This window comes from Cucurbita moschata, unplaced genomic scaffold (assembly GCF_002738365.1).
Source record: "Cucurbita moschata cultivar Rifu unplaced genomic scaffold, Cmos_1.0 Cmo_Scf00038, whole genome shotgun sequence".
Taxonomy (NCBI): Eukaryota; Viridiplantae; Streptophyta; class Magnoliopsida; order Cucurbitales; family Cucurbitaceae; genus Cucurbita; species Cucurbita moschata.
In genome coordinates, this window is record NW_019268554.1 from 715,440 (window position 1) to 737,938 (window position 22,499).

A 22,499-nucleotide genomic window follows, 5' to 3' on the forward strand; every position below is an offset into this window, starting at 1 on the left:
GTTAATAAATAATATTAAAAAAAATCTCCAATAATATTAAAGATTTTCATAAGGATTGAACAGAATTTTTTTAATTAATTTAAACATCAAATTTCTTTTCCTCCCCTCCGTTTCAGGGTCGAGCATTCTTATTGGCACACCGCCTCATGTCTACTCTCTTCGGAGAATAGCCTCCTCGCTGACACATCGTTCGGTATTTGGCTCTGATACCTAAAGATATTTAACGGAGTTTAGATCAAATTTTTAAATGATTTAGTCACGTCGGTTCCACAAATATTGTGTGAGCTGGATTCTACGAAGACTCAACTTGCGACTAGATTTTTGTTATATCCATTTTGAATGAAATAAAATGAAACAAAAATCATAAAAAATTAAAGATTTTGAAAATGGCCTTCACCTACCAAATTAAAGATTTTGATTGCTTGCTTGCTTGCTTCTTCTTTTTCTCTCTTATCTCATCTCTACTCGGCTGCTACACAAAGCTATTGCTCAATGCTGCTCATGGCTTTTTAGGTTCGTTTTCTCTCTTATTTCACCTCAAATTACCCTTTTCTTGTTGTTGGGTTTTGTGTTATGTACGTTTTCTAATTGGGTTTTTGGATATATGAAATGGGTTTTGGAGTATTTGAGTTGATGGGTTCTGTGGTCACTCTGATTTGAAAGTGTGTTTCGTTTCCGAGAGTCTCAATCGGGAAAAGTTCTCGGGTCGGTTGGGGTGGAGAATTGAAACATTCTTTATAAGGGCGTGGAAACCTCTTCCTAGCGTTTTAAAAACTTTGAGGGGATGCCCGAAAGGGAAAGCTCAAAGAAGATGACAACATCTGCTTGCAATGAAGTTGCTGTTACAAATTGTATCAAACCCAGATGCCGGGCGATGTTCTAGCAAGAAGGCTGAGCCTTGAAGGGAGTGGATATGAGGCGGTGTGTCATCAAGGATGCTACGCCCAAAGGAGATGGATTGAAGGGTCCCACATCCATTGGAGAAGGAAACGAGTGCCAATGAGAAAGCTGGGAAGAACGAAGCATTTTATAAAGGTGTGGAAACTTTTCCTTAGCAGACGTGTTTTGAAAAACTTGATGGGAAGCCCGAAAGAAAATGTCTAAAGAGGACAATATCTACTGGCGGTAGGCTTGGCTGACACTCGTTCCCTTCTCTAATCAATGTGGCACCTCCTAATCCACCCCTTTCGAGGCTCAGCATCCTTGTTGATACACCGCCTCGTGTCCACCCCCTTCAGGACTCAGCCTCCTCGTTGGCACATTACCCGGTGTCTAGTTCTTATATCATTTGTAACGGCTCAAGTCCACCGCAAGTCCATATTGTCCTCTTTGGGCTTTCCCTTTCGAACTTTCCCTCAAGATTTTAAAACTCGTCTATTAAGGAGAGATTCTCACACCTTTATAAAGAATGCTTCGTTCTCTCTCATATGTTCGTAGTTTTTGGTTCTTCCTTTAGCTATGATAGATGCCTCCATTATCTTGTGTTTCTTCTTTGCACTTAGCCGATAAAGTTAAAGCTTAGACAAAAAAGAAAAAGGGTAGAATTCTGCCTTTTTCTTTCCTTCCATGATCTCAATTTTAACTTCATTGAATAAGTTGGGCAATGCAAAAGGAAGTTCATAAATGAAAGCTGAAAAAGGGATTCTACGAGCATTTCTTTTGCTACTCACTTTAATGCCTTTTTCTTTTCCACAAAACTCTTATTCTTTTCTCTTTTCATTTCATTCTTTCTTTTCCGTTCTCATATTATCTCACTTTTTGCTTTCCATACTCTTACAAGGAGTGTTACGTTCCCCTGTCCAACCGATGCGGGATCTCACAATTCACCCCCCTTGGGCCCCATCGTCCTAGCAACACACCGGTTAGTGTCCACCCCCTTAAGGGCTCAACCTTCTTACTGGCACATCGCATAGTGTCTATCTCTAATACTATTTCTCACACCCCAGACCCACCGTACCAAATTTGTCCCGTTACGTATCATCATCCGCCTCACAGTTTTAAAATGTGTATACTAGGGAGAGGTTTCCACATCCTTATAAGGATTGTTTCGTTCCTCTCTCCAACCGATGTGGGATCTCACAATCCACCCCCCTTGGAAACCCAACGTTCTCACTGACACACCGCTTAGTGTCCACCCCCTTTAGAGCTCAGTCTTCTCGCTAGCACATCGTCCGGTTTCTAGCTCTGATACCATTTGTCACAACCCAAACCCATTATCCTCACGGTTTCAAAACGCATCTACTAGGAAGAGGTTTCCACACGTTTATAAGAAATGTTCATCCCCCTCTCCAACCGACGTGGGATCTCACTTCCTGCTGCATAGTTTTTCTTATATTCCACTCCAATATAACCATGCATATGATAACATGATAGAAGGTTGCTTCTTTTTCTTTGCATTGAGACAATTTCTATATGGTTAGCTGATTTTGGATCCTTTTTTATTTCCTTTAGACAGCAGCAGTAGCCTTCCTCTGTGAACTCCTCCATGAGGCAACAATCCCTTTCTCTAGCATCATCTTTACTCATACTCATATACTTCCACTCTATTGCTGCTGATCTGAACTCAGACAAGCAAGCTCTTCTCGACTTCATTTCGACCGTTCGGCACGGTCGAAAACTCAACTGGGATTCTTCTACCTCAGTCTGCACTACATGGATTGGCATCACTTGCACCTCAGACCGTTCAAACGTGCTCGCTCTTAGGCTGCCTGCCGTTGGTCTATACGGTCCGATCCCCGCCAATACACTCGGAAAGTTACACGCTCTTGGAACTCTGAGTCTTCGATCTAACAATCTTTTCGGAAACGTTCCATCAGATGTTCTAGCCCTCCCCTCCTTAAAGTTTATGTATCTTCAACACAATAACTTTTCAGGTAAAATTCCTTCTTCCCTGTCTCCTAGCCTTACCTTCCTGGACCTGTCTTTCAACGATCTCTCTGGGGACATCCCGACGTCGATACGAACCTTAACGCACTTCATTAGCCTCAACCTTCAAAACAACTCCCTAACTGGATCCATTCCTGATATTGGTCAGCTAAAGCTTAAGCTATTGAACTTGAGCTACAACCATCTTAGTGGTCCTATTCCTGGTTCTTTGCAATCATTTCCTGCTTCATCCTTTGAAGGGAACTTAAAGCTATGTGGCTCTCCTCTGAAAACTTGCTCGGTTAATATCGCCCCCGTACCGTCGTCGTCTCCTCCCGAGAGGGAAAGGAGCATAAATATCGGAGCGATCGTTGCCATTGGATTAGGTGGTTCTGCAGTGCTGTTCCTCCTTGTGTTGATGATTATTGTCTGTTGTATGAAGAAAAAAGATGGTGAAGGTAGTACTGATGCAATGAAAGGAGCTCGTAAAAGAACCAAGCAACCGAAGGAGGATTTCGGAAGCGGGATACAAGAGGCCGAGAAGAATAGGCTGGTTTTCTTTGAAGGATGTTCGTATAATTTTGATCTCGACGACTTGTTAAGAGCCTCGGCCGAGGTGCTCGGAAAAGGTAGTTATGGGACTACTTACAAGGCAATCTTGGAGGAAGGAACAACAGTTGTAGTAAAGAGGTTGAAAGAAATGGTAGCTGGGAAAAAGGAATTTGATCAACAAATGGAGATTGTTGGGAGGATAGGCCAGCATCGAAACGTCGTACCGCTCCGTGCCTATTACTATTCGAAAGACGAGAAGCTTTTAGTTTACGATTATGCCATCGTTGGAAGCTTTTCGACATTACTCCATGGTATGCTCTATTCTAACTTTTATGGATCATTTAGATGAATGCTAGAAAAATTATTTCGTGCTCGTTACATTCTGCAGGAACCCGAGAAGGCGGTCGGGTGCCACCGGATTGGGAAACGAGACTGAAGGTTTCATTAGGGAGTGCCAAAGGCCTTGCACATATTCATTCAAAGTTCATCCATGGAAACATAAAGTCCTCTAACATCCTTCTCACACAAGACCTTAATGGTTGTATATCCGATTTTGGGCTGACTCATTTGATGAACTCCGCTGCCGTTCCGTCTAGAAGCATAGGGTATCGAGCTCCCGAGGTGATCGAGACTCGAAAGTTGACTCAAAAGTCTGATGTTTATAGCTTTGGAGTTGTTTTGCTTGAGATGTTGACTAGGAAAGCTCCAGCCCAATCGCCAGGGCGTGACGAGGTCATGGACCTTCCTAGATGGGTGCAATCTGTGGTTAGAGAGGAATGGACATCAGAGGTGTTTGATGTAGAGCTAATGAAGTATGAGAACATTGAAGAAGAGTTGGTTCAAATGCTTCAAATAGCAATGGCATGTGTGTCTCGAGTGTCTGATATGAGACCAACGATGGAGGAAGTCGTAAGGATGATCGAGGATATTCGACCATCTAGCTCGGGAACTCGACCATCATTAGAAGATAACAAAACCGGAGACGGGAACGGAGACAGGGACAATGACTCGAATACTCCGACCTTGTAATTGCTCTTATCTCATTCATTCTAATCATATGAATCAAAGTTGTATCCATTGTGTAAGGTAATCAAACCATGCTGCTATCGTGTTACTCACTTGTCCGCCACTGGAAACATTACTTTTCATCCAATTTGCGCGTGTTCATCCTAAACTAGGATCGAAGTTTTGAAATTATTATTATTACAACAAATTAGAAGTTTTTGAGATTTAGATTTAAGGACGATAATCACGATAAACTGTGATTCGAATTTTGTTTGTATTTATCAAAACTAGTTGAATTGGATGCAAAATCAAAATAAGGACTAAAAGATTCTTACTTTTATAAGAAAAACAAACAAAAACTTGATAAATATGTAAAAAAAGAATGGATAAGATTGGATTGCGGTAAAATAAAATGGTGGATTTGGGATCGCTTTAAATATTGAAATTCCTCAATCATTTGATTGGCGATTGGCGATTGGCGAAGTTCTTCGGTCTCTAACATTCTCAAATTCCACAAAAAAATTCAAGGGTAAGGAGACCGACGAACGAGCAGCGATTTCTGGGTTCCGCCGTCGATCTGATTTCGAACCCTATTTCTCTGATCTTTATCCCCTTGTCGATCGCAAACCCTTTTGTTTTCTCAAGGTATTTCTCTCATTTCCCTTCGATTTCCCTCTTTTTTTTCTGCGTTTTGTGTTGATTCTCTTTGTTAATCGCATGTCCCTTTGTTTGTTCTGTTCTTCGTTGATCGGTTTTCTGAATCTTCTCGTTTTTGATCGTTTATGTGTGTAGATCATGGCTTCGAAGCGTATCTTGAAGGAACTCAAGGATTTACAGAAGGATCCGCCCACGTCTTGCAGCGCTGGTATGTTCTATGAGCCTCGATCTTCCTATTTGATTACCTAATTTGATCATTTTGTTCGAATTTTATTGAATGAATTGGTTGTTTTTGAGATGTGTTTCGAGGATTAGAACACTTGAGTACGAGATATATGCGTTAAATCAGTTGAGCTATGATGTGTTCTTCGGAGCAGATCATATGATTTTGATTGCTGTTGACCTTTTGATCTGTCTATATATATTTATATTAGGAGATATATGTGTTGATCAGTTGAGCTATGATGCGTTTTTCGTGAGCGGATCGTCGACATTTTGATCTGTCTGTATGTATGTTTATATTGTTTGGAGTTGTGAGATTGGAATGTTTGTTTGAATTTTGAGGATAGGTCCTGTAGCTGAAGACATGTTCCATTGGCAAGCGACCATTATGGGACCATCTGATAGTCCTTATTCAGGAGGTGTTTTTCTTGTCAATATTCATTTTCCGCCAGATTATCCTTTCAAGCCCCCCAAGGTGAATGATGTTTGTCTTCTGTTTGATGCTGATTTGTGCAAGATGATTCTATGTTTATTGTTTTCGTTTCTAATAGAATAGGATCATTGTGAGATTCCATGTCGGTTGGAGAGGGGAACGAAACATTCCTTATAAGGGTGTGGAAACCTCTCCCTACTAGACGCGTTTTAAGATCGTGAGGCTGATGATGATATGTAATGGGTCAAAGCGGACAATATTTGCTAGTGGTGGGCCTGGGTGGCGGTGTGCTAGCGAGGATGCTAGCCCCCGAGGAGGTGGATTGTGAGATCCCACATCGGTTGGAGAGGGGAACAAAACATTTCTTATTAGGGTGTGGAAACCTCTCCCTACCAAACACGTTTTAAAACCGTGAGGCTGATGTCAATACATAACGGGCCAAAGCGGACAATATCTGCTAGCGGCGGGTTTGGACTGTAACAAATGGTATCAAAGCCAGACACCGGGCGGTGTGCCAGAGAGAAGGCTGAACCTCGAAGGGGGGGTGGACACCAAGTGGTGTGCTAGCAAGAACGCTGGACGCCCAAGGGGGTGGATCGTGAGATGCCACCTCGGTTGGAGAGGGGAACGAAACATTTCTTATAAGGGTGTGGAAACCTTTCCCTACAATACGTGTTTTAAAGCCTTGAGGCGACGTCGATATGTAACGGGTTAAAGCGGACAATATCTGTTAGCAGTGGGCTTGGGCTGTTACAACCACCGACCATAATGATTGTGGTGTATTGTTGTTCAGGTTGCGTTTAGGACCAAAGTGTTTCATCCAAATATCAATAGCAATGGAAGCATTTGTCTCGACATCCTTAAAGAACAGTGGAGCCCTGCGCTTACGATTTCTAAGGTTTGTTTGGCCGTTTCTTTTTGGATTCACTTATAGTTTATCATTTGGTTCCTAATTATGGCTTGTCATTGTGGTGTTTGCATAACTTGTGATGTCTGAGATCTATGTGCTTTTACCATAGTAAAGTTATGTGTAGCATGGATGCCTCTACTCTTTTGAAATTCCCTATTCGATGGAACGTTATACCGACAAATTCACTAACTCGGATGTATCTGTAAACAATCTGGATACTCTTTGAGCTATGATTTCTCTATGCAGTTGAACGGTCCTTTTTTGTATGTTGATAATTGGGGCGTCGGGTCCTACTCCTGCGTTATACTCATGGCCCGTACCCTACTAATCTTGGGATGACTTGCCATCCCAAGGGTAGCTATGTGGCAGTTGAGAACCACCATTAATTTGTTGTTCGAGTGTTTTAAATATTCGATCATTATTACTTTCCATCACTGTATACAACACAAACTAATATTAGTGTTAGTTATTTTCTATCGAAACGAGTCGGGTTGAGGCTCTTAGGTCATTTACCTACACTGCTAATAACGAACAAGTTAAGTAGCTTAGCTTGATATCTTCACTCGACCTTTCGATCGTCGTAAAAAACCCCATTACCCGGGAACTTGCATTCTCGTCAACTTTGAAGTTAAGGCCAGGGACCCATAACCACAATGCTCCCTGAGAGAGAGAAACTAAAAAGATTTGATCGAGCAAATTCTAAAACTTAATGGCGTTTTCATGAAACAGGTCCTACTCTCCATATGCTCATTGCTGACCGATCCAAACCCAGACGACCCTCTCGTACCGGAGATTGCACACATGTATAAGACTGACCGAGCCAAGTACGAAGCGAGTGCAAGGAGCTGGACTCAGAAGTACGCGATGGGTTGAGACGTTTTTGTAGCGTACCGTTGATGATGGATGGTTCTGGTGTGGTATGTTGGGCATAGCTTCGTGTTGTATTTCTTCGTTTCTTCCAGTTATTTGGGCTGTGTAGTAGTTTAAACCAAAAAAGGAAAAAAAAAGAAAAAAAGAAAGGAAGTCTTCTGATGTTTTTGACTTTGCCACTGAAATTTATGAATGAAAGATATAAGCAGGTTGGTGTCAAATTAGATGGATGGAGGCTCTTATTTATTCATTGTTAAGTGTTGTCCTCCATTTTTATCGGAATTTTGGTGTCTAATCCCTCGAAAAGAAACGATCTCCGTCGCAAAAGCTTCTTTGTTTAGGTCGGGGGCGGAGTCGGGGATGCTCTATTGGGAAGAGATGGCGAAGATGATAATGGAGATAGAGTTCTTTGAAACCTTTTGAGGATAGGAACGATTATTTAAATTGTTAATTCGTATTTCAATTATTTGAAAGATTTTGAATTATTTGAATTGAAAAAGATTTTGAATTATTTGAAAGATGGTGTTATACTTCGGGAGAATTATTTTAGAATTATGAAGTAGAAAATATTTATTTTAATTCTTACTAAAATAATTTTTATTTAAAGAGATTTTTTTATCGGAGACAGATGGTGGTAAAGAATAGAGATAGAGACATTCAAGAAACAGAAACAGATGGTGGTAAAGAATAGAGATAGGGACATTCAAGAAACAGAAACAGATGGTGGTAAAAGAATAGAGATATCCACGGGATGGGAGTGAGATCGGACACTTCTTGTTATGAACATAGAATATGCATGAGGTCCCTCTACACTTTTTTTTATGAACATAAATCCATCATAATGTCTCTTCTAACACAACGCTCTAGTCTATCTCTTTGTTATTCTAGGTAACACATACTCGTCTATATTTATATTAATATCATTTTCACGCTCTTAGGGTTATGTCCTATGTCGATCGACATGATGCAATATGACACTCGCGTCACACAATCATCATACTCATCATATTGCCACAAAGTGCATAAAACATATTAAGTACGACATTCATCAAAATATATATTGCGCACATCAAGATGCATTCAACACTATGCTATTTATTTTTAAAAATTATTTTTGACACTAAACAACTCCATCTAAAATATTATTAGTTGCTTCCGGGACATGAAAGCACAACAGGTTGGGCTTAAAAGATATTAGCGGCAACAAAATCAGTTGCTTGCTGGAGCTACAAAGTGAGGGACAACAATGAAAGCAATGGACCAACCGGCAATATGTATAGAAGAGTTACTCGGACGATAGACCGGTATAAGATTTCGTATGTCTCCCTCTTTTGTAGTCTCCAATGGATTTCTATTTAAAAGTACGGTGGAACTTCTAACTAGACCATCTTTTGGAGTCAAATGATATTCCTCTCTCGGTGAATCTATTTTCATTCTTTGCCCTTTTGAAACTTTTCCCTTCCGCAAACTCAGGTTGATGCTGTTTTCAACGTCAATTATAAAGTTGGTTGCATTGCTCAAATTGATGAAAAGCAAGGTTACACCCGACTACATAAAATGATAAATTAGGATCAATAAATGGCACCAAATAAAATTTTAATTTATTTAAATCTAAAAAGGACTTCTTACTCTTCCTCTCGAGTAATGGGCATAGCTACGAAGGTCAGAAGAGACATTATTGTCAATTTTGAGAACACGGGGTCCCATGAGTCGATGGAAGAGAAGTGCACTAATCAAAAAAAGAAAATATCGAACCAAGTAAGAATTTGTTTAAAGATAGATGATTTGAAGACCGGAGAAGAAGTGGTATAATTTTTATAAATTAGAAAGGGTTACCCATAGTAGTCTGGCGTGGGAAGTAAAGTTGAGGATTTGATAACACCATAGAATCCACCGATCAAAGTCTGCCTACAATATACTTTCGTATTGTACATTGAAGCCATCCCGAGCTGATCCAAGTACCTAATGCATTCAATTCATTCTGTAAGTACTCGAGCATTGTTCTTTTCTTCATGTTTAAATGGAGACGAATCAAATCAAGAGGGAAAAAAAGTCGAAATAGATTTGATTACCAAAAACTATTGATAAATGTATAGGAAATATGAGGACTGCCACCCTGATAAGCTCCACCAACTTCTCCAACCCAAGTGGCACTCCAAGGGACATTCTTTTGAATTACGTTCTCAAGATGTTCAAATGTGTTCGATACTTGAGAAAGATACGTTGAATTAATGAACCTATAAATCAATTTGGGGTCATCACCTACAAACCAAAAACACACTCTTAATACTTGTAGTACGAATTTATATATAAAATGCATAACGAGGATGGTAGTAAGTATGGCAACCAAACCTGCACCCATGTTATATATATGATGAGTGAGAACGTCGACAACTCCTGGTCCAGTTTTTCTAAGAAATTTCCCGTACCATTTCTCATCAAAGAATGCACCAGGTGCTACAATCATAGGTTTTTGTTGAGAGTTATTCTACAAACGATCTATGATTTCTCGAAGCTTGATAACGTCTTTTGCATATTGTGCAACAGTAACACTTGCACCAATGCTATTAAGTCCAGCCAGTTCATTGCCTGTGCAGTGGCACACGCCTCAGTGAGCATGAACTAAAGTCGTTAACTCAACCAAGAGTAATTGAATGATTTAACTTACTAAACTCCCATGAATTTATTTGATAATTATTCTCTACCGTGTATTGAATAAGAGCTTCGGCATTGCTATAGTTCCAATTTCCTTCCCATTGAATTCCTTGCGTCTTGTACTTACCCAAGAGAGCGTTTAAGCCAAAAGTCACAATCGCCCTGTTACATCAAAAAAAATTTTTTATCTAGTACAGAAGGGGAAATAGAAAGTAAGAAAAAACACAAAAGAAAGATAACGTACCCTGTATTTTTGAAAAAGTTGTTCAAATTGTCCCACCTTTCCATATACAAACATCCCACCGAGAAGTCAAACAATGAACCTTTGGTTGCTTGAAATGGGTGACAAGTTCCCTCGAAGCCAGCCCCAACGTTATAAATCAATTTGTCTTGTAAAGTGCCTCCGACTCTAATCCTTACAGACTTGAAAGCTAATGAAGTCAAATTATGTTAGATTTTTAACGGAATGTCGTAAAGAAGAAACATATTTATGCATTGTTAATACTCAAACCTTGAACTGCTTTGTTTATGATAGGAAATACTCAAACCTTGAACTGCTTTGTTTATGATAGGAAGAGTTAAATCCTGGAACAAAATAGAAGAAAGAGTTGATTAATAAAATACTACAGAGTCGCATTTTCTTTTCTTTTGATGTCAAATATTCTCACCAAATTGAGCATAGAAGCATGACCATCCCAAACACAAAGTTTGGACCAACGACACTCGTCATGGGGCCAAATGTCCAAAGTAAAGCAAACGAAATTCTCATCAGTTTCAGCTATTGTTGTAGTTACATCAACCGCAATTGTACCCGTTGTAGCATTACGACCCAAAATGGTTGGGATGAAAGCAAGAACAAAAACCAATAGAATTTTCTTTTCCATTACTGAATCAACTCCTGTCCAACAATTGAAATGAGTCGAAATGAAGAATTTTGTTGATAAAACGTAAGCATATCAAATGATCTTCATCAAAATTTTGACGGGTTGTCACCGTTGATTTGTTATTTGATGTCGGGAGACATTGAGATATAATAAGGGGAGAATACAAAAATATGGTAATGATGTTACCTTTATATTATTTTGGCAGTATGTCAAACTTGGAGTCTTTGACGTTGTTGAAATGATGGAACAAAAAAAAGGTTCCCGAGACTCTAAATTGAGAAATTCAATCTGTCAAAATCAAGTTTATCAAGGAAAGGAAAGAGCGGTGAATTCAAATTGGAGCCGCAAGGGTTTATATATACTTGAGATTCTGCTGTTTCGATTATATGTGAATTTAGGAAAGGCATTAAAACATAGAGTTACATGTTAGTTCCAATTTATTGAATTTCATAACATTAATAATTAATTGTATTTTTAGATTGTGCAATTAATTCCTTTTTAAGATTCTGGACGTTTTTGTTTCACCAATGCTTTCAATGACCTATGTAAGGTTTCTTCATTCGTTTTTTTTTTCATGTTAAAATTTAAAAAATACACTACTTAAATATTATTCACTATTTTAATGACCAAAATAAATCATTAACTCATTTTTCTTTATGTCACTCTACGAATTTCGGTGCGTCCAAACACCGGATGTGACTGAAAGACTATAATGCATGTAGAATGTAAGAGAAGGAAATGGAAAATAGTCATAAAATTTAGCGCAGATTAAAACTTTACAAACACTGTTTACAGTTCTAAAGTGAAAACAAATCAAGTATGTGCTTAATTCATGTTCATTTAAAGAGGGGAATGGGAATCAAGATGCATGCTTAATAAAGAAATATGGACTACAAAACTGGTGGGCTCGATAGACGCTATGGGTCAACATTCCTCTATGACTACTGAGCTCCCGAGCACCCCCTCGCCACCACCAGCATCATCATGGACCTAAAAAAGGGAATGTAAAACGGGATGAGTATATAGAAATGTACACAGTAAGCAAACTACTTGTAGGCTCTCATTACACCCTTGACCTAGCGGGTTACAACGGGCTATCAATAGGATCTAGGTGTGTCGTTCTTGTTGTGCACATACTTATGTAGCTAGTTAGCCTTCGCAACAGTGTTCAGTTTCTTGAGTTGAGGCGCTACCTCAAGAACACTCTCACAATCAAGTGGGGACAACATAGTGAGTGCTAACCTACTCTTCATCCATAGAAAGTAGCCAGCGAACCCATCCCATATGCCATAAAGTCGCCCAAAGTCGGGGGCGCTACCCTCTATATGTACCAGTTGTATTGAGCGTCTAGGTCTCTAGGGTAGTTTGATTGTTGACGTAGTTCAACGTCTTTAGGATTACGCAATTTCAACATCCTGAGATGGATTGGTTGGGAGCACGTGGTTTCACCCACTGATCATCTCTCACAATTCCATAGCGCTCGTCCATTGAAGGCATTCCGTCCTAGGTCGTAGACTAGTCGAACTAGAAACAAACAACAGTCTAAGGTCGTTTCTACTGCTAGTCCTCTACAGGGAGAATTAAACATTCAATCTCCTGGAGATGATGTACAATCAATCATGCAAGCAATTACACACATGCTATACGGGGCAATAACATCAACCAAGCACCTGAAGTGCAAATACAAAAGATCTCATCCTCCAATCTAGTATGACAATGTGCAAGCAGTATAAAAACGCATAATACGACATGTGAGGTTCAATTCACCAATATCCATATAGAAGAGAACATAGTCACACAGTTCACCAATATTCCAAGGTACTGGTCAAATCGAGCTAACCGTAGGGTTTCTTTTACTAGCATGCAGGGAAATCAAAGTGATCCCTTCAAGCACTACTTAGAAGTCCATGTGGTTACTTACAAGTCTATCGCGTGCCATCCCAAGTACAATTTCTAGCCAAGGAGACGTCCAAAAATAACAAAATTTCTCTAAGGGAACCTAATTCACATTAAATTTATTGTTAGTATCGAAATCGAGATAAAAAATTGACAAACTGGCAAAAAAATAGGGACTCCCCGGGCCGCATGCACCAACGAAACGCGCAAGGCTCCATGCACAGTCAGCGTGTGGGCAGAACCCCACTTCAGGACCCAGCAAATGCAACATACCCTCGAATTATGTGGATGCAACACGTGGAGCTTAAGAACCGATTAGGGGCTACTCGAGTCAGGCACGGGTTGTTGGGTTTGACCGCGGGTCGACAGAATGGGGCGTGAATCGGGTTGAGTCTGGGTGACTCGTCTCCACAGATTGTCCGACACGTTTATCAAGAAGTAGGACGATATGTTAGGATTGCACAACAACACACACTCGATCTAGATGAACACAACGAACAAGATAGAAAAACTGTAAGGAAGAATATTTAATAGAAGTTTATATTGATGACTTCAAGGATGTAGAGTACCAGTGAAGACATATAACGTAGAAAGTATATCTTTACATCACTGCCTAAGGAGTATATATATGGTTTAGTTTAATTTATATAACTTTATCCGATATAGTCATCTACTATATATATTAATTATCAATCGTTTAGTTTAATTTATATAACTTTACCCGATATAGTCATCTACTATATATATTAATTATCAATTATATATATAGTTTTACCGTACATTTACTATACATATTGTTTACTATTCATGCCTATTTACTATAGTTGACCATTTGTTGTATATGTCATTTATATAATTGTTTACTATTCATGACTATTTACTATAGTTGACCATTTGTTGTATATGTCATTTATATAGCCTTACTATGTGTAAGCATTGAATAACCTATAAATAATCAGCCGACTCCATAACCTAACACGATACATGTTCTTGGTTGATTTAGACGCGTTCTCCGACCGACTGCTTGACATGTTCCTGCAACTTATTCGTGGTTCGCCTGCACAAGCCCAGAATCTAGGGAGTGCTTTATGTTTTTTCGATTTTCAAACTTTCTTTTTTTGATATTGATATCATCTAATTCGTAATCCAAAATGATTAGGCTTCTTAACGAAAATTGTAGACCACATATCCAGCGCTCCGAAAGTAATTTTTAGCCGAACACAATCTAATCAACGCGTTCAAACTTTCGAAAAACTACAAGTCCTTATTGAGCTTTGAAATCTCAAAGAACTTCGATTCCTACACGTTTTCCACCAAATATGAACAAGAAATCCGCAATGCTTCCTCTCCTAGAACAACACACTCAGGAATAAGTTCCTAAAGACATCTACAACTCTCAAATCTTAAAAAAGAATAACCCAAGACTAAATACCCATGGACTTACCTCGAGTTCTTGAACGATTCTGGGCGGAAACGAACGATTCAAAACCCGATCTTCCTCAATTATATTCAGTTTTCACCACTCGGGGAATTCCCAATCGATTTCGATCTTCCAGGCTGGATTGAAACAAACCCCGTTATCCTTACTTCCTCTTTGTTCTTCCTTCACTAAACCCTAACTTCACTCTCCCTCTTTTCTTGATTTTTTTTTTCCTCTTCTTGTAGATATTTTCAGAGGGAAAGACAAAACCCCTGAATATTACACATTACCACGTGTCATAAATGATCGGTTTATGTGTTTAACACTGATTTTGGATCAATCTTATATCATATAAGAATTTAAGGTCAAAATTTAAGGTTTGGATACATCGTATTGTCAACATGATATAAATGTAATAACAATATTGAGAAGTGCATAAATACAAGATGCATTCAGTATTATGTTTTTTATTTGAAAAATTTATTTTTGAGACTACATGACTCTTGTGCATCTAAGATAAAATTAGTTGCTTTCCGGACTTAAGAACAAAAAGAGTGGGCTTAAAAGAAAGGAGTGGCAACCGAATCAGTTGCATGCTGGAGCTACAAAGTGAGGGACGACAATGAAAGCAATGGACCAACCAGCAATATGTATAGAAGAGTTACTCTGACGGTAGACAGGTAGAAGATTTGGTATGTCTCCTTCTTTCGTAGTCTCCAATGGATTTCCATTTAAAAGCACCGTGGAACTTCTAACTAGACCATCTTTTGGAGTCAAATGGTATTCCTCTCTCGGTGAATCTATTTTCATTCTTTGACCTTTTGAAGCGTTTCTCTTACCTGAACTCAGGTTGATGTTGTTTTCAACGTCAATTATAAAGTCGGTTGTATTGCTCAAATTGATGAAAAGCAAGGTTACACCGGTCTACATAAAATGATAAATTAGGATCAATAAATGGTATCAAATAAAGTTTTAATTTATTTAAATCTAAAAACAACTTCTTACTCTTCCTCTCGAGCAATGGGCATAGCTACGAAGGTCAGAAGAGACATTATTGTCAATTTTGAGAACACGGGGTCCCATGAGTCGATGGAAGAGAAGTGCACTAATCAAAAAAAGAAAATATCGAACCAAGTAAGAATTTGTTTAAAGATAGATGATTTGAAGACCGGAGAAGAAGTGGTATAATTTTTATAAATTAGAAAGGGTTACCCATAGTAGTCTGGCGTGGGAAGTAAAGTTGAGGATTTGATAACACCATAGAATCCACCGATCAAAGTCTGCCTACAATATACTTTTGTATTGTACATTGAAGCCATCCCGAGCTGATCCAAGTACCTAATGCATTCAATTCATTCTGTAAGTACTCGAGCATTGTTCTTTTCTTCATGTTTAAATGGAGACGAATCAAATCAAGAGGGAAAAAAAGTCGAAATAGATTTGATTACCAAAAACTATTGATAAATGTATAGGAGATATGAGGACTGCCACCCTGATAAGCTCCACCAGCTTCTCCAACCCAAGCGGCACCCCAAGGGGCATTCTTTTGTATCACGTTCTCAAGATGTTCAAATGTGTTCGATACTTGAGAAAGATACGTTGAATTAACGAACCTATAAATCAATTTGGGGTCATCGCCTACAAACCAAAAACACACTTAGTAAGATTTATATATAAAATGCATAACGAGGATGGTAGTAAGTATCGCAGTCAAACCTGCACCCATGTTATATATATGATGAGTGAGAACGTCGACAACTCCTGGTCCAGTTTTTCTAAGAAATTCCCCGTACCATTTCTCATCAAAGAATGCACCAGGTGCTACAATCATAGGTTTTTGTTGGAAGTTATTGTACAAACGATCTATGATTTCTCGAAGCTTAATAACGTCTTTTGCATATTGTGCAGCAGTAACACTGGCACCAATGCTATTAAGTCCAGCCAGTTCATTGCCTGTGTAGTGGCATACGCCTCAGTGAGCATGAACTAAAGTCGTTAACTCAACCAAGAGTAATTGAATGATTTAACTTACCAAACTCCCATGAATTTATTTGATAATTATTCTCTATCGTGTATTGAATAAGAGCTTCGGTATTGCTATAGTTCCAATTTCCTTCCCATTGAATTCCTTGCGTCTTGTACTTACCCAAGAGAGCGTTTAAGCCAAAAGTCACAATCGCCCTGTTACGTTAAAATATATATATATATCTAGTACAGGAGCGATAAATAGAAAGTAAGAAAAAACACAAAAAAAGATAACTTACCCTGTATTGTTGAAAAAGTTGTTCAAATCGTCCCACCTTTCCATGTACAAACATCCCACCGAGAAGTCAAACAACGAACCTTTGGTTGCTTGAAATGGGTGACAGGTTCCCTTGAAGCCGGCTCCAACGTTATAAATCAATTTGTCTTGTAAAGTACCTCCGACTCTAATCCTTACCGACTTGAAAGCTAACAATAGAAGGAAAATTAGGTTTGATTTTTAACCGAATATTGTAAAAAGGAAACATTTATTCATCGGTAGTACTCAAACCTTGAACTGCTTTGTTTATGATAGGAAGAGTTAAATCCTAGGACAAAATAGAAGAAAGAGTTGATTAATAAAATACTACAGAGTCGCATTTTCTTTTCTTTTGATGTCAAATATTCTCACCAAATTGAGCATAGAAGCATGACCATCCCAAACACAAAGTTTGGACCAACGACACTCGTCATGGGGCCAAATGTCCAAAGTAAAGCAAACGAAATTCTCATCCGTTTCTGCTATTGTTGTGGTTACATCAACCACAATTGAACCCGTTGTAGCATTTCGACCCAAAATGGTTGGGATGAAAGCAAGAACAAAAATCAATACGATTTTGTTTTCCATTATTGAAACAACTCCTGTCCAACAATTGAAATGAGTCGAAATGAGGAATTTTGTTGATAAATCATAAGCATATCAAAGTCTCTTCATCAAAATTTTACTGGGCTGTCACTGTTGGTTTGTGATTTTATGTCGCAAGAATACAGAGATATAGTAATAATGTTACCTTTATATTATTTCGGCACTGTGTCAAACTTGGAGTTGTTGACGCTGTTGAAATGATAGAACAAAAAAAGGATTCCGAAACCCTAAATAGAGAAACCCGAACCTTCAAAATCAAGTTTAGAAAGGAAAGAGTGGTGAATACAAATTCGAGGAGTGGAGTTTATATACACTTGAGATTATGACATTATAACTTGGTTTTTTTCTTTTAATGTAACAGTAAAAAAAATTAAATTTACCGCTCCTAATATTAATGGGTTTCAAGTTATTTATTGAAGAAATTAAAAAAAAAAAGTTCTAAATTAATTTATAAAATGCATTAAAACACAAGGGTCTCTCATGTTGGTTTCAATTTGTTGACTTTCATATCTTTAATAATTAATTGTATTTTTTTTTATTGTGCAATTAATTTTTTTTTTAGAATTTTTTTGACGTTTTTTTTTTAAGAAACTGTTTTCAATTATCATAATTATTATTTTATTTTTATGTCAAAAGTTTTTTTTTCTTTAAATTGAAACTTAACCAAATTTCTTCGAGCTTAAAAAAGAATATAACGATAAACGAAACCCTAAAACAAAAAATGTTCGTAGTCACACTTCTCTCAGTCTCTCTAAGCTCGAGTCCTAGACAATTATTAGTGTTCCACTTGACTCTGAGACGCCAGAGTGAAAAATGAGTACATGAATGAACTAAGATCACTTCAAATAAGAGTGATCGTGATAATATGATGGTTGAGAAAGGTCTAAAAGAATCGAAGTTACAACCTATACCAACAAGGTGCAACTTCCTTTTCGTTGACTCAATCTTATGAATTTCGAACGTTTAGGTTGGAGCAATTCTAAGTTAGGTGATCTTTTGAAAATTTTCTTAAAAAACACGTGTTAAAAGAACCCGTATTGATTTATGAGGATAGTATTCACTCTTAGAAACGGTGGAAGACAAACAAGTTCCTTTCAACTTATTTCTCGAAGTTTCACTATTGAAGTATGCACTTTTATTAATTTTAATTATTTTTGTGTTATAATTTTTTTAGAAGTATTAATCGACATTAATATTGGATGGATCTCACCATTGACTTTTCTATAAAATTGAGACTTCGATATTTTCGTTAACATCGACAATATTGATGTCCAGTAACTTCAAAATGCCCTTGAATTTTCAGAAATGTCAATAATACCCTTAAACTTTATAATAAAATTTCTAAGCTACCTTTAAACTTTTAAAAGGTCAATAATACCCTTTAAAAAAATTAAAAATACTGTTAGGGTTAGATTTGGAAAGAAATTAATATTTAAAAAATACTTTTAAATTTTAAAAATATTTTCTCGAGCCTAAGTATTTTTATTAATTATTTAATAAAAATGTGTTGAAGGGTCAAAAGTCTCATTAGCACTAAAGAGTATTATAAAAACATAAACGACAACCATTAGCTATAGAAAATTATGCTTAAAAAAATATGTTAATTTGTAGGAAGTTTCTAACCATTTTCATATCAAATTCCAAGTCTCCATTATGCGTCTGAGTCAAAATCCAAGAGAGTGAGAGACAGATAGGTCCTTTTCGCATCGTCCTTAACCCACAGCTTAGGGGGTTCAGTCCTTTATCCCCTCCGATTTGAGCCTTTTCTGAATTTCCTTAGCCTTTCTTCTAAATCGATTACCAGGAGAAGGGTTTTCCACGAACCCCGTGTGGGTTTTTTGTTCGCTCCTTGCTCGGATCATCCTCTGCGGGCTGCTGAATTGACTTGAGGCTCCTATCCGGGTGTTCTTGAGGGTAATTTTCTGTGTTCTTTAATGGGATTCTGCTCTGCTCTGCTCTGTTGGAATTGTTGTTCACTTGTTTGTTTATGAATTTGATGAGATGGGTTACTGCGTTCTTTTTCATTTTTGTTTTCTATCTGTCTGTTGTGGAACTTAGAACTGGGGAAAAGTTTAGAAGTGTTCTACCCATGATTTTATTCGATTCCTTTCTGCTGCAGCTCCCTTTTACTTTCCTTAGGGAATCGCATTTTTCTTGGTTTACGAATGGTGAGATCCCGCTTGAGTTGGAGAGGGGAACGAAGCATTTCTTATAAGGGTGTGGAAACCTCTCCCTACTAGACGAGTTTTGAAACCTCGAGGAGAAGCCCTTGAAGGGAAAGTCTAAAGAAGACAATATCGCTTGAATGGTTACAAATAGTATTAGAGACATACACCGAATGGTGATCGGAGTAAGGCTAGACCCTCTTCATAGTAGACGCTTTTTAAAAATCTTGAGGAGAAGCCTGAAAGGGGAAGCTCAAAGAAGACTAGCGGTGGGCTTGGGCTGTTGCAAATGGTATCAGAGCCAGACACCAAGCGGTGTGCCAGCAAGGACGTTAGGCCCCAAGGGGCGAATTGCGAGACCCCACATCAATTGGAGAGGAGAACGAAGCATTCCTTACGAGGGTGTGGAAATCTCTCCTTAGCTGACGCGTCTTAAAATTTTGAGAGAAACCCTTGAAGGGAAAGCCCAAAAAAGACAATATCGACTAGCGGTGGGCTTGAGTTTGGAGGACAAGGTCATAGTATCTATTTCTTAGCATAGGAGTTATATTATATGTCTTGTGTTCTTCCCTTGATATCAGATGCTTAGACTGAATTTTTGCTTGTTTCAGCCTACCTTGTGGTTCATTGGACACTTCGAAATTTTGCACGTCGACCGTCAAATGGGACTTTGCTGTAGTAAGGTAGGAGTTGTTTTGGGACTTTTAATCTAATGATATAAGTCTTCGAGATTTTGGCTTGATGCATGTTTTATGTGTTGATTAACAATGATCTAACTGGGAGGTTATTGTGTCCACTGTTCCCAGCCTGATATCAAAGATGAGGAGTCTGAGCATCATGTTGAGTTTGGTGCTGGAAATGTGCATCTCATCACAACCAAAGTAGCTTGGGATCAAAAGCTCGAAGAAGCCCGTTCGGATGGCAAGATCGTAAGATTTTCGTTTGAGTTGTTCGGTTACTGAGTGATCTTTTTTTTTTTTTTCTTTATTTTTGTGAGATCCGACATCGGTTAGAGAGGGGAACGAAACATTCCTTATAAGGGTATGGAAACCTCTACCTAACAGACGGGTCATACAAACCTTGAGGGGAAGCCCTTGAAGGGAAAGCCCAAAGAAGACTATCTGCTAGTGGTGAGCTTGAGTTGTTACAAATGGTATTAGAGTCAGGTTCTGGGTTGTGTACCAGTGAGGACGTTGGGCCCCAATCCTGCATCGGTTGGAGAGGGGAACGAAGCATTCCTTATAAAGGTGTGGAAACCTCTCCCTAACAGACGCATTTTAAAAACCTTGGGAGGAAGCCCTTGAAAGACAAGCCCAATGAGCGGTGGACTTGGGCTATTATAAATGGTATCAGAGTCAAGTTTCGGTGGTGTGTTGGTGAGGACGTTGGCTCCCAAGGGGGTGGATTGTGAGATCTCACATTGGTTGGAGAGGGGAATGAAGCATTCCTTATAAGGGTGTGGAAACCTCTACCTAACATACACGTTTTAAAAACTTTGAGGGGAAACCCTTGAAGGGAAAGCCCAAAGAGGACTATGTGCTAGTGGTGGACTTGGGCTGTTATAAATGGTATCAGAGCAAGGTTTCGAGTGGCCGAACGCTGGGATAACACATTCCTTATAAGGGTGTGGAAACCTCTATCTAACAGACGCGTTTTAAAAACCTTGAAGGGAAAAGCTCAAAGAGGACAATATCTGCTAGCGGTAGGCTTGAGATATTACAATTTTTTTGGTGAATCACTTTCATAATCTCGATTATGCATCGACAGGTGATTGCGAACTTCAGTGCGACATGGTGTGGTCCTTGCAAGATGATTGCTCCGTTCTACTGCGAATTATCGGAGAAATACCCGTCATTGATGTTCCTAGTAGTTGATGTTGATGAATTAAGTGTAAGTAGTCATTCATCCAACTATTGAGAAGTCGATATTTGATTGATTAATTATCTGCTTACTTTGCATTTAATTGACGTAGAAGGGTCCATTTTTGTGGGAGAATATAGCATTACGATCTAGAAAGTGGGAATTCAACTTATGTTAACGTTCCCAACTTATGTTAACGCATGTTACCGATTGAGCTATGCTTATGTTGAATGATATAAGCATATATGTTGATGTATAACAGGTGGTCTGAGCTCGGGTTTGTATACGTTTAAAATGCATTGTTTTTTGCTATGGGTTTAGTACCCTTTCACTGAGCCAAGACGAGGAGATTCGATACAAAGAGCGAAAGTGTGAGATCCCACATCGGTTGAAGAGGGAGAACGAAACATTCTTTATAAAGGTGTGGAAACCTCTTCCTAACAAACGCGTTTTAAAATCGTGAGGCTAACAGCGATACGTAACGGGCCAAAGTGGACAATATCTGTTAGCGGTGGGCTTGAGCTGTTACAGAAAAATTTCGTTTTCGATAATTTTATGTCAACGTTAGGGTTGTCCTTGTTTTTCTCAGTATTCTTGGTCTATTGCAGGACTTCAGCACTTCTTGGGATATCAAAGCTACTCCTACCTTTTTCTTCCTCAAGGATGGGCAGCAAATCGACAAGCTCGTCGGAGCGAATAAACCCGAACTTCAGCAGAAAATTACTGCAATGGCGGATTCTCTGGTCCCCGACCGGCATTGACTTCTGGTAAGTATCATTTTGAAGCTCTGAATTATGGATGTCTGTTTTATTTTCATCTGTACAATGATTCCTCTTTTCTGTGTATACCTGTGAAGTTGACTTTTTAGAAATATTTATGAGTTCTTGAAGCTTTAGGTTTTGAATTATTGGTCCTGTTCAAGAAAAAATAAGATTTAGATGAAGTATGTACAATCTTTTTCACGACTTATACTCGATCGTACTTGAACAGGATCTGTATTATAGGTTGTATAACCGTGTTCTTGGGTTCTACGTTTGTAGATGTTAATAATATCATATATTGTTACCCGTCAAACTATGTTGATATCAACACGTTAATGTCAAATAGTTTTGACTTTTTTAATAAAAAGAACATTTTTAGTTCCTAAAGTTTGAGTTCGGTAGAATTTATGTCTAATGAATTTTCAAACTTATCATTTTAACCGTGGAGATTTGAGTT

The 22,499-nt window shown here is 38.5% G+C and overlaps 4 protein-coding genes and 1 pseudogene across 6 annotated transcripts; 3 read left to right on the forward strand and 2 right to left on the reverse strand.

The window, feature by feature from the left end:
* Nucleotides 1–427: 427 nt before the first annotated feature.
* On the forward strand, nt 428–4,531 carry LOC111432335 (probable inactive receptor kinase At5g58300). Of its 2 annotated transcripts, none has more exons than XM_023069172.1 (3): nt 428–513; nt 2,452–3,728; nt 3,806–4,531. In XM_023069172.1, exons 2-3 carry the CDS (start codon nt 2,486–2,488, stop codon nt 4,444–4,446), a joined length of 1,884 nt encoding a protein of 627 aa, XP_022924940.1. In that variant the 5' UTR covers nt 428–513; nt 2,452–2,485; the 3' UTR covers nt 4,447–4,531. The 2 variants fall into 2 exon arrangements, with proteins under 2 accessions (XP_022924940.1, XP_022924941.1); XM_023069173.1 differs by lacking the exon at nt 428–513 and adding an exon at nt 1,771–1,861.
* A 338-nt stretch (nt 4,532–4,869) lies between these two features.
* LOC111432341 (ubiquitin-conjugating enzyme E2 28-like) lies at nt 4,870–7,761 on the forward strand. The gene is made up of 5 exons (XM_023069182.1): nt 4,870–5,067; nt 5,215–5,287; nt 5,649–5,776; nt 6,528–6,632; nt 7,374–7,761. Exons 2-5 carry the CDS (start codon nt 5,218–5,220, stop codon nt 7,515–7,517), a joined length of 447 nt encoding a protein of 148 aa, XP_022924950.1. The 5' UTR covers nt 4,870–5,067; nt 5,215–5,217; the 3' UTR covers nt 7,518–7,761.
* Nucleotides 7,762–8,723: 962 nt separating this feature from the next.
* On the reverse strand, nt 8,724–11,053 carry LOC111432360 (annotated as a pseudogene).
* A 3,897-nt stretch (nt 11,054–14,950) lies between these two features.
* LOC111432361 (heparanase-like protein 1) lies at nt 14,951–17,238 on the reverse strand. Its single transcript, XM_023069208.1, has 9 exons — nt 17,023–17,238; nt 16,903–16,939; nt 16,634–16,820; nt 16,402–16,550; nt 16,086–16,322; nt 15,818–16,007; nt 15,582–15,707; nt 15,375–15,474; nt 14,951–15,293 (listed from the first exon to the last, which is right to left on the reverse strand). The coding sequence occupies exons 1-9, from the start codon at nt 17,236–17,238 to the stop codon at nt 14,955–14,957; spliced, it is 1,581 nt and encodes a 526-aa protein (XP_022924976.1). The 3' UTR covers nt 14,951–14,954.
* Nucleotides 17,239–18,877: 1,639 nt separating this feature from the next.
* Nucleotides 18,878–22,349, forward strand: LOC111432342 (thioredoxin H-type-like). Of its 2 annotated transcripts, none has more exons than XM_023069184.1 (5): nt 18,878–19,170; nt 20,033–20,104; nt 20,228–20,350; nt 21,189–21,311; nt 21,871–21,990. In XM_023069184.1, the coding sequence occupies exons 2-5, from the start codon at nt 20,084–20,086 to the stop codon at nt 21,979–21,981; spliced, it is 378 nt and encodes a 125-aa protein (XP_022924952.1). In that variant the 5' UTR covers nt 18,878–19,170; nt 20,033–20,083; the 3' UTR covers nt 21,982–21,990. The 2 variants fall into 2 exon arrangements, with proteins under 2 accessions (XP_022924952.1, XP_022924951.1); XM_023069183.1 differs by having other exon boundaries at nt 18,882–19,170; nt 21,890–22,349.
* The last annotated feature ends 150 nt before the right edge of the window (nt 22,350–22,499 follow it).